Source organism: Ipomoea nil, unplaced genomic scaffold, assembly GCF_001879475.1.
Source record: "Ipomoea nil cultivar Tokyo-kokei standard unplaced genomic scaffold, Asagao_1.1 scaffold1568, whole genome shotgun sequence".
In the NCBI taxonomy this organism is placed as follows: Eukaryota; Viridiplantae; Streptophyta; class Magnoliopsida; order Solanales; family Convolvulaceae; genus Ipomoea; species Ipomoea nil.
The window spans coordinates 242,388-253,694 of record NW_017617996.1 but is presented as its reverse complement, the minus strand read 5'-3'; the positions used below and the strand labels follow the sequence as shown (position 1 = coordinate 253,694).

At 39.7% G+C, this 11,307-nt stretch overlaps 1 protein-coding gene across 1 annotated transcript; it reads right to left on the bottom strand.

Annotated features, from left to right (window-relative positions):
* Nucleotides 1-390: 390 nt before the first annotated feature.
* Nucleotides 391-2,611, bottom strand: LOC109189879. Its single transcript, XM_019340501.1, has 3 exons — nt 1,774-2,611; nt 1,177-1,703; nt 391-1,110 (listed from the first exon to the last, which is right to left on the bottom strand). Exons 1-3 carry the CDS (start codon nt 2,609-2,611, stop codon nt 391-393), a joined length of 2,085 nt encoding a protein of 694 aa, XP_019196046.1.
* Nucleotides 2,612-11,307: the final 8,696 nt, after the last annotated feature.

Below are 11,307 nucleotides of genomic sequence, written 5' to 3'. Positions count from 1 at the left end.
GCCAAGTAGCCGAGGCACTCGCCTCGGCCAGATGGTGGTCGAGGTCGCGCCTTGGCCAAGTAGCCGAGGCACTCGCCTCGGCCAGATGGCCGGGGCCGTGCCTCGGCCTTCCTGGTCGAGGCGACGCCTCGGCCGGATGGCCGAGGCCGTGCCTCGGCCAGATGGCTGAGGCCATGCCTCAGCCACATGCCGAGGCAACGCCTCGACCACGGCCCAAGGCCCTGCGCCTCAAAAAAAAAAAAAAAAAAAAAAAAAAAAAAAAAAGCATGATAATTCCGAAGTAACTAGTTTATTTCGAATATTTTAAAAACAGCAGCAAGTTATCCAAACACAGAAACAAATTATTCAACAACGAAGCTAGAAAGCGAGGGAAAATCTCAAGACTACAAGCTACTCATGATCTGAGAACTCCTCAATCATAATGTGATCAAGTGGAACATTGGCGACGTTGCTAGTATCAATGCCGTGAAACTCGTCCAATGAGTCCTCACGAGCGCCCGTAACATCATGTGTGGATTCATCCTCAGCATCAGGATCCGGATTCTTCTCTATTATAGGCAAGCCAAGGGACACGGGGTCAAAATTCGGAACCTTCTCCTTCAGCATTGAAAAGAGCTCATGTTGCTTCGTGTACCGCCCAATGCTAAAAGCCACATGTGCCTCGGCCTCCACCGCTTCTTGACCGGCCCCAGTTTTGAGGAATTCCTGGATGGCCTCAGGAGTAGTCATATAGCGCATCACGTCCTCTTTAAACTCGGCGGAATCCTTATAGACCTCCACAGCCCGGCCGAGGGCGTCGGCGTGGCCAGCACGGGTCCTCTCGTGGTCCTCCCGCTCCTTCACAATGGCGAGTTTAGCCGCTTCGTGCTCCTTCATTAGGGCTTCAAGCTCGCCCTCCATCTTGCTTATAGCCTCTGCCCGAGCCAACAATGCTTGGTGTTCCTTCCTTAGCGCCCCAAGCTCGCCTTCCATCTTGCTCAAGGCCCCTTCCCGGATCGATAGCAAGTCCTTGAGGCTTTTGTTGTCCGCGTCCCTGATTTTAACATCCTCAATGAGCGAGTCCATCACCCGCCCTCGTTGGGCATGAATGATCTGTCCCTCTAGCAGGGCCTGAAAGTAAACAAAGTAAGACACACGCCAGGGCAGAGAGGAACATTAAGTATGAAAAACACTAACCTCAAAACTGTGCCTGAGATAACGCTCTTGCAGCATGTTGACATCCATGGCTACAAGGTGTTCCACGTCCGCAGGAGGAGCGATACGGGCAGCATACTCAACCGCGTCAAGACTCTTGTTTATCAACGACGCTCCGGGTGGCACGTCCATTCCCAATCGGATCAAGTTGGTCCGGACACGCGAGGTAGACTCATTGGAAGTGTCTCCTTGCACCTCGGGGGGTTGAGGGGAAAAGGTAACGGCCGTAGGTGTGCGAGTCGGTGGAGGCCCCGTCACCCCCTCGACAACCTTGGCTGAAGCAGGTGTACGCACCCTCTCAGTGACCTTTGTTGGGGTAGGCGTACGCTCAACGATCTTGGACGGGGTCCGCGCGATCTTGGATGGGGTCGGCGTGCGTGTTGGCGGAGGCGGCATCACCTCCGTGGCCTCGGCTTGACTCTTTTTTCCTTTCTCCACCTTGCTCTTCTTAGGGGGGGGATCCGGTCGCGACAAGTATCGGTTAGTTCTCAAAGATGAACACATGGTACCTGCAATAAAAAGAAGACAAGTTAGAGTTAGTAGTTGACGAATAAATGCCGAAGGATAACTGAAGAGTACCCGTGGGTGAAAGAACAGCTGGACGAGCCCTCACGAAGCCTAAGCCCGCGAGCTTCCACTCGGCAGTATAATCAGCTATTGATAGAAGACCATCTCCCAGTAAATCATCTACATCTCGGCGGAGGGAGGGACTCATGTCGAGAGTGGGAGGACAACGTAAATGGGATCCCCACGAGAAACGAAAGGGAGACGGACAACCCACGAGGGTGACAAAGAAATATTTTGGTTTCCAATCCTTGTTATAAGTAGGACGGTCCTCAAAAAGTTTGAAATGTGGCCTGCTCGAAATCTGGACGAATCCCTTACCCTCCTGAGAAGCCCTACCAACTATGAAAAAAGCTTGGAAGAGATCTAGCGTGGGTTCTATCCCTTTGTCCTTACATAGAGCAAGAAAGCCCGCAATTACCTGGTGACCATTGGGAACAAGCTGGCCGGGGGCTATCTCGTAGTGGTTCATAAACTCTACCACAAACCTATGGAGGGGAAACCGCAACCCAACTTGCAGCGACAAAAGGTGGACCCCAAAATACTTATCTATGGGTGGCTCGGTGATATTACCCCGAGGGTCAGGGGGGAGAGTCAGAACGTCAGGACTAAGGAGACCACTAATATCATCCCAATCCCGCCCCCCTAATTGAGGTCGTATGGACAAGATAAGGGACTTATCAAGAGCGGAGTATGAAGCCTTGCGTTTTTTCTTCCTTTTTTGTTGGGGCCCAGGTGTGGACGAGCCAACAGAAAACGGGATAGGGGGAAAATTATCAAGAGGGGAATCATCACAAAGGTATTCTTCATCAAAATCAAGTTCTCCAATATCAATAAGAGGAGTGGCATCCATCATAAAGCAAAGACACTAACCTCGCGATTACAAATAAGCTAGCAAGCCTCGGGTACGAAAGTACCTGTCAGGAACGAAGCATATCAAAAAAAAAAAAAAAAAAAAAAAAAATGTGAAACGTGGCCGAGGCAACGCCTCGGCCAAGGGCTGAGGCCGTGCCTCAGCCACAGGCCGAGGCGACGCCTTTGCGCCTTAAAAAAAAAAAAAAAAAAATTTGCTAAGGCCGAGGCACGCCTCGGCCGCCTGGTCGAGGACGAGGCCACGCCTCGGCCAAATGGCCGAGGAGCACGCCTCGGCCAAATGGCCGAGGAACACGCCTCGGCCACAACCCAAGGCCCTGCGCCTAGGCAAAAAAAAAAAAAAAAATTTCCCTCGGCCGCCTGGTCGAGGTTGCGCCTCGGCCAAATGGCCGAGGAGCACGCCTCGGCCGCCTGGTCGAGGTTGCGCCTCGGCCAAATGGCCGAGGAGCACGCCTCGGCCACAACCCAAGGCCCTGCGCCTAGGCAAAAAAAAAAAAAAAATAATAATAATAATAATAATAATAAATAATAATAAATAAATAAATAAATATATATATATATATATATATATATATATATATATATATATATATTTATATATATTAAATAGAATACGAGATAATAACGACAGCAAAGACTTACAGAGCTGTGGCAAGAAGTTGTTGCGAAAGTGCTCTCAAACTACTCGCAGGCAGGGCTTTATATTGAAGAGGTGGTGGAGATAAAAAAGTAAAGTGAAGCAGGAAAGGATTTGGAAAGCTTAAATCAGTGATTTGGAATGCAAATTAGGGATGTGGAAAATAAAATCACATATTCTAAATCAAGCAGAATTCTATGCAGGATCGAATAAAATCAACTTTACTCCCAAGTCAACCCAAACACATCCGTTGACTCAGGAGTAGGGGGGGACTGGTGACAGGATAATAGGCTGGCACCCGACCCGGATCACAAATGGGCATGGACTCTTGACTCAGCGTCACATGGGAACCCAACGGATAGAAACTCCAACGGTCAGGAATTCCAACAGGTGCCACCTTTACTGACATTGAAGACAGCATTGAAGCCCCCATTGATGAGAGAGACTTAAAGACCAGGCTCCTCATTTATGTCCGTGTTGTTACCGTTGGGACTCTAAGTATAAATAGGGATCTCCTCGGCTAGCAAAGACACACTGTACTTTCTATACTGAGAACTAGAGCAATACCACTATTGTCTCTCTGACACATCGCTATTAGATTATCGTTATTATTATTTACCGGTAACGTTATTACCGTCAACCACAGTGAGGTTAATCATGCACCAATAACGAACATAAAACACACAACACTATAATTTGATATATTCTGGTGCCCAATGACGACTTTAACCTTGCAGTTCGCGTACTGTGAGAACGCGCGCGAAAATATCGAAAAAGCCTTGATGAATGTGATTCGTTGAATTTATCTAATCTAATGGCCTACAATTAACCACACTGCCACACCTAAGTGCACTGCCGCACTTGAACCTTCATCTCTCTCTCTCTCTCTCTCTCTCTCTCTCTCTCTCTCTCTCTCTCTATATATATATATATATATATATATATATATATATATATATATATATATATATATATATATATATATATATATATATATATTTAATAACAAAATAAGAAGAAAAAAGAGATAAGTGGCTCCTCAAATATTTTTAAACAAATACAATTAGATTATTAGCTTAATTTTTTTTTTATTGAACTAGATTTGTAAAAATAGTGTTATTACTTATTAATATTTGTAATATGTTTTAAAAAAAGCAAACAAAACAAATCAGATAACATTTGTTTACGTGGGATCCATATATATTTGATAAGACTGAAATAGCATTTATATTCAAAAAAAAAAAAAAATTTAAAAAAAAAAAACTAAAAAATATAATCTACAGCAAATTAGCAAAGTCCTATAATAATATTTAGAGCATCCTTATCAGTTGAGGTTATTTCTCAGTTATTTGTGGGTCCTAGCATCCACCTCATCCTCCACCGTCTCATTTAATCACAAAAAAACCCCTCTTCACATCAATTTTGAGTTATTTCTCAATTTTTTATGGACCCACCATTTAACCCACTATATTTTAATTATTTTTCTTACCTACTGGGCCTACAAATATACCATACTTTGCAGGAGAAATATTTTTAAAATAACTCCTCCCCACATCAGCTATTAACTTTGGGTGGGGAGAATTCAGGTTTAAATTTCTTCGTCTAACTTTAGACAAAAATAATCATGATCATGAAAGATGTTGTGAATATAATAATAATATTAGTAATATTATTATTAGTAAGATGCAATAGAATAGTAGCTATATTAGCTTAGTGAGAGGAATAGAGGATTGCTATATTTCACATATTGCTTCTGTTGTGTTTTTTGATACAAGGAGTGAAGGGGGTATTTATACTATCAGGATTAGGAATAAACAAATATATAATTTGCATAGCATAAACAGATGTTGAAGTTAGTTTAGTTAGTTACTCAGTATATAACTTTGCCTTGTCATGTATTAGGGTACGTGTTCCATTCCCAACAGTTATATTTTTAACTTGAGTATTGTGTTTTTCAGGAGCAAGAACATTCCTTCTTGTTTGTGCTCTTGCTCTTTCTTCTTATGTTTGTGCTCTTTCTGAGCAAGACTATGCTTGCTCCTTTAAAGCAAGATCAGACTTGCTCCTTCTAGAGCAAGATCAGGACATCCACATTTTCCTTATGTTTCATAACACTCCCCCTTGGATGTCCAAAGGAGGAACACTTTATTGCCTCGTTAAAAACCTTACCAAAGAAAAACCCAGTGGGAAAAAAAACTTTGGTCAAGGGAAAAAGAGTACAATAATATGCTCCCCTTATGAAGACATCATCGAAGATCTTTAAGATGACGCATACCAATTCCACGAACTAGTTCCTTGAATGTAGTCGTAGGTAATGCTTTGGTGAACAGATCTGCTAAGTTCTCACTTGAACGAATCTGTTGAATAATGATTTCACCTTTCTTCTGGAGGTCATGAGTGAAGAAGAATTTTGGTGAAATGTGCTTTACTCTATCTCCCTTGATGTATCCCTCCTTTAATTAAGCGATACATGCTGCATTATCTTCATATATTGTTGTTGGAGTATCATCCACTGGTAGATCACATGCCCCTCTAATATATCGAGTAATTGATTTAAGCCATACACATTCTCGGCTTACTTCATGAATAGCAATCAGCTCAGCATGATTTGAAGAAGTGGCAACAATCGTCTGCTTAGTAGAACGCCAAGATATAGCAGCACCTGCACTTATAAACAAATAACCAGTTGGGATCGCGTTTTATGCGGATCCGAAAGGTACCCGGCATCTGCATAACCAACCAAGTCACATTTGGAATCTTTTGTATAAAATAATCCCAAATCGATTGTTCCTTGGAGGTAGCGAAATATATGTTTGATGCCATTCCAGTGTCTTCTAGTTGGACAAGAACTATACCTTGCTAATAGATTAACAGAAAATGCAATATCAGGCCTTGTGTTGTTAGCAAGGTACATTAGTGCGCCTATTGCACTAAGGTATGGTACTTCCGAACCAAGGATTTTTTCATTATCCTCCCGAGGTCGGTAAGGATCCTTTTTCATATCAAGAGTTCGAACCACCATTGGGCTACTCAATGAATGTGCCTTGTCCATATAAAATCTTTGAAGAACTTTCTTGGTATAATTTGATTGATGAACAAAGATGCCTTTATTCAAATGTTCAATCTGTAAACCAAGACAAAATTTTGTTCTTCCAAGATCTTTCATTTCAAATTCATTTTTCAAATAATCTACTGTTTTGGGGATTTCCTCAGGAGTCCCGATGATATTCATATCATCAACATAAACAGCGATTATGACAAATCCATGTCCAAATCTTTTTATAAAAACACATGGATAGATTTGATCATTGGTATAACCTTCTTTCAGTAAATATTCACTGAGTCTGTTATACCACATGCGCCCTGATTGTTTTAGTCCATATAAAGACCTTTGTAACTTTATCGAGTAAAGTTCTCGAGGGCTTGCTTTATGCCTTTCAGGCATTTTCAGTCCTTCAGGGACTTTCATGAAAATGTCACTATCAAGTGACCCATACCGGTAGGCTGTTACAACATCCTTTAGTTGCATTTTTAGACTTTCATGCACAGTTAGGCTAATGAAGTATCGTAATGTTACAACATCCACAACATGTGAATATGTTTCATCATAATCGATACCTGGTCTTGGAGAGAATCCTTGAGCTACGAGTCTTGCTTTATACCTCGTAACCTCATTGTTCTCATTTCTTTTTCTTACAAAGACCCATTTGTATCCCACAGCTTTTACCTCTTTAGGTGTTCGGACGATTGGGCCAAACAATTTTCATTTTTCAAGCGAATTCAATTCTGCTTGAATTGCTTCTTTCCATTTAGGCCAATCGTCCCTATTTTGACATTCATGAATGGATCTTGGTTCATGATCCATATCATCATTCATGATACTCATTGCTACATTATATGCAAAATAGTCATTCACAATGACTTCATTTCTATTGCATATATCTTCAACATTAGTATAATTCATCAAGATCTCTTCATTTTTCTCAATTTCTGGCGAATGAATCTCTTTAGGAATTTCATTCCTTTCATACTCATTTTTATGAGTTTTCTCATTTTTCTCACAAAGATCATTCTTTGTATTGACCTTTCTTTTTCGAGGATTTTTATCCTTCGAACCAATAGGTCTTCCACGCTTTAAGCGTACTTGAGATTCATTCCCAGTTTGATCTTTTGGAATGTCAATACTAGCAGGAACATTAGCTGCTGGGATATAAGATTTTGTTACCCTTTTCGGATCAACAAATGCGTCTGGCAGTTTATTTGCCAATTCACGCAAGTGAATTATCCTTAGAACTTCTTGTTCACATTGTTGAGTTCTAGGATCTAGATGAAGCAATGATGGAGTATTCCATGTCAATTTCATCACCACAATTTTATTTTCTCCTTTCAATGTTGGAAAGGATGCTTCATCAAAATGGCAATCTGCAAATCTTGCAGTAAAATATCTCCCGTTAATGGCTCAAGATATTTAATTATCGAGGGAGATTCATAGCCAACATATATTCCCAATCTCCTTTGATGACCCATTTTAGTCCGTTGTGGTGGAGCAATAGGGACATATACTGCACATCCAAATTTTCTCAAATGAGAAACATTAGGTTCCTGACCAAAGGCTAATTGCAATGGAGAATACTTATGATAACTTGTCGGCCTAATTTGAATTAGCGCCGCTGCATGCAAAATAGCATACCCCCATGCATTTGATGGGAGTTTACTTTTCATAAGTAATGGTCTAGCTATCAATTGTAGCCTTTTGATAAGTGATTCCGCTAGACCATTTTGCGTATGAACATGCGCTACCGGATGTTCAACGTCAATCCCAAGTGATATACAATAATCATCAAAAGCTTGGGATGTAAATTCTCCAACATTATCCATCCGGATTGATTTAATCGGATGGTCAGGAAAATGGGCTTGCAATTTTATTATTTGTGCAATCAATCTTGCAAATGCCATATTACGAGATGATAATAAGCACACATGCGACCATCTAGTTAACACATCAATCAGGACCATAAAGTATTTAAATGGTCCACTATGTGGATGTATTGGTCCACATATATCACCTTGAATTCTTTAAAGAAATGCCGGTGATTCAATACCAACTTTGGTTGGTGATGGCCTTATAATTAATTTCCCTTGAGAACATGCAGAACAGAAGAATTCATCTGTTCGAAATATTTTATGTTCCTTCAAGGTATGGCCATTTGTGCTTTCGATGATTTTTCTCATCATCACATATCCTGGATGACCCAATCGGCCGTGCCAAATCTTAAAATCATTTAAATCAGTAAACCTTTCGTTTACTATAAGATTGGCTTCGATTGCACTTATTTTTGTGCAATATAATCCAGAGGGAAGAGCATGGAATTTTTCCATCGCATATTTCTTTCCCGATATTGCCTTTGTAATTTGAAGGAATTCTTGATTCCCTTCTTTTATAGTCTCAACATGATATTCATTTTTTCGAATATCTTTAAAGCTCAATAAATTTCTTTGAGACTTTGGAGAGAACAATGCATTATCAATCATCAATTTTGTTCCTCCAGGCAATAATATATTGGCTTTTCCAGAGCCTTCAATCATTTTTGCACTACCACATATTGTAGTGACATATGCCTAATTTCTTTTCAAGAGGCAAAAATATTTTTCTCTTTTGAGAATTGTATGTGTGGTTGCACAATCCACAATACATACATCTTCTTCATTTGCACTGGATTTAATCACAAGTGATGATGTATTCATCTTGTTTCTTCAACAAGTACAAAACAAGAAAATAACTTTTATTAGAAATATTACAAGGATAGTAAGAAAGATCTAACTGATCTCCAAGATAAAAACATAAGTCTTGATGTTCAACTGGCTCAATGAAATCTTCTACATTCAACTGTGTGATATCAAAATTGTTATCCATGAAAACATTGTTGGACTCTATATTTTGCTCTTTTCCTTTCAGGGAAGCTTGATAGAGATCCACAAAGTGCTTTGATGTATGACAACCGCGTTCCCAATGGCCAGTCTTGCCACAACGATAACATATACTTTCATTCTTGGGATAATTTTCACACTTTTCCTTGTCGTATTTTGCACCAGCGCTTTCTCCTTTTCGGTGGTAACTTTTATTTTTGAAGTTTTGACCACCATAACGATTTTGACCACGACCGGGATTTTTACCACGGTATTTTCCATGACGACGACCGCGTCCATGACCACGACCACTGCCCTTTGTATTTTCATTATACAATGATACCTCATTCACTTCAGGGAATGGGTTTGAGCCAGTAGGGTGTGACTCGTGGGTTTTCAACAACAGCTCATTATTTTGTTCAGCCACCAGAAGGCATGAAATCAATTGAGAGTATTTGGTAAAACCTTTCTCTCTATATTGCTGTTGCAGCACCATATTTGATGCATGAAATGTGGAGAATGTTTTTTCAAGCATATCTTCATCAGTAATTCTTTCTCCACATAACAACAACTGAGAGCTAATTTTGAAAATAACAGAGTTATATTCGCTCAGTTTTGAAATCTTGCAATCGCAAGTGAAGCCAATCATAACGGGCTTTTGGAAGAATTACTGTTTTCTGGTGATCATATCTTTCTTTCAGATCTTTCCAGAGTTAAAAGGGTTCTTTCACAGTAAGATATTCATCTTTTAACCCTTGGTCAAGGTGATGGCAAATGAAAATCATTGCCTTTGCTCGATCTTGCATCGAAGCATCACTATTTTCTTTTATAGTTTCACCAAGACCTTTTGCATTTAGATGCATCTCAGCATCCAGTACCCATGATAGGTAATTTTTCCCGGATATATCAAGTCCCACAAATTCAAGATTTGTAAGGATTGACATATTAGTAATATTGAATAAAATATTATAATTATATAAAGAAAGATTACCTATGTAATAGTTGCACCCGAGACTTCGTGCTGATAACGTGTTGTGAATATAATAATAATAATAGTAGTAATATTATTATTAGTAAGATGCAATAGAATAGTAGCTATATTAGCTTAGTGAGAGGAATAGAGGATTGCTATATTTCATATATTGCTTCTGTTGTGTTTTTTTGATACAAGGAGTGAAGGGGGTATTTATACTATCAGGATTAAGAATAAACAAATATATAATTTGCATAGCATGGATAGATGTTGAAGCTAGTCTAGTTGGTTACTCAGCATATAGCTTTGCCTTGTCATGTATTAAGGTACGTGTTCCATTCCCAATAATTATATTTTTGACTTGAGTATTGTGCTCTTCAGGAGCAAGAACATTTCTTCTTGTTTGTGCTCCTGCTCTTTCTTCTTATGTTTGTGCTCTTTCTGAGCAAGACTATGCTTGCTCCTTTAAAGCAAGATCAGACTTGCTCCTTCTAGAGCAAGACCAGGACATCCACATTTTCTAGAGCAAGATCAGACTTGCTCCTTCTAGAGCAAGATCAGTACATCCAAAAGAAGATATTTAAATTTTATTGGAAAAAAACACAAATCGTTATCGTGGTAGCTATTTGCTTAAAAACAAAAAGAAAAATTTGTTTAAGAAGATGATGATTAGTTTGTAATTGAGAAAATTTCAATTTTGGTCATATGACTATAGGGACTTTGTTAATTTCAGCACATGACTTTTAAAGGTGTCAATTTAGTACTTTGACTATGTAATTTTTATCAGTTTTGGTCACTCTGATCAAATTGCCGACCAAATTTCGCCGGAAAATTTTAACAATTAAAATAATGAGACTATTTTAGTCATTTCACATCTCTTTCCTTCTTCTCCGGCGAATTCATCTTTTCCGGCAAATCCGAAGATGAGGTGCGCTGCGATGCTTTCAACATTATCAAAAAAGAGAAGTATTTATTCAATATTATCCAAAAAGGAAAGTATTTATTCAACATCAATTTTAGCATATATGTTGATATAGAGAAGTTTTAGAATAAATAGGTATCAACGTAACATCAGTTTTAGCATTTCGCTTTCTTCTTCGAGCAAGCCTTTTTTTGGCCAGAAAAGCTTTCAACCGGAATTTTGACAGGAGGTGCGCTA

Coding starts and splice junctions, on each gene's coding strand:
- LOC109189879 (XM_019340501.1), bottom strand. CDS start 2,611: ATGGATGCCACTCCTCTTATTGATATTGGAGAACTTGATTTTGATGAA. Junction 1,704..1,773: donor AGCTGTTCTTTCACCCACGG/GTACTCTTCAGT, acceptor TTTTTATTGCAG/GTACCATGTGTTCATCTTTG. Junction 1,111..1,176: donor ATCTCAGGCACAGTTTTGAG/GTTAGTGTTTTT, acceptor GTTTACTTTCAG/GCCCTGCTAGAGGGACAGAT.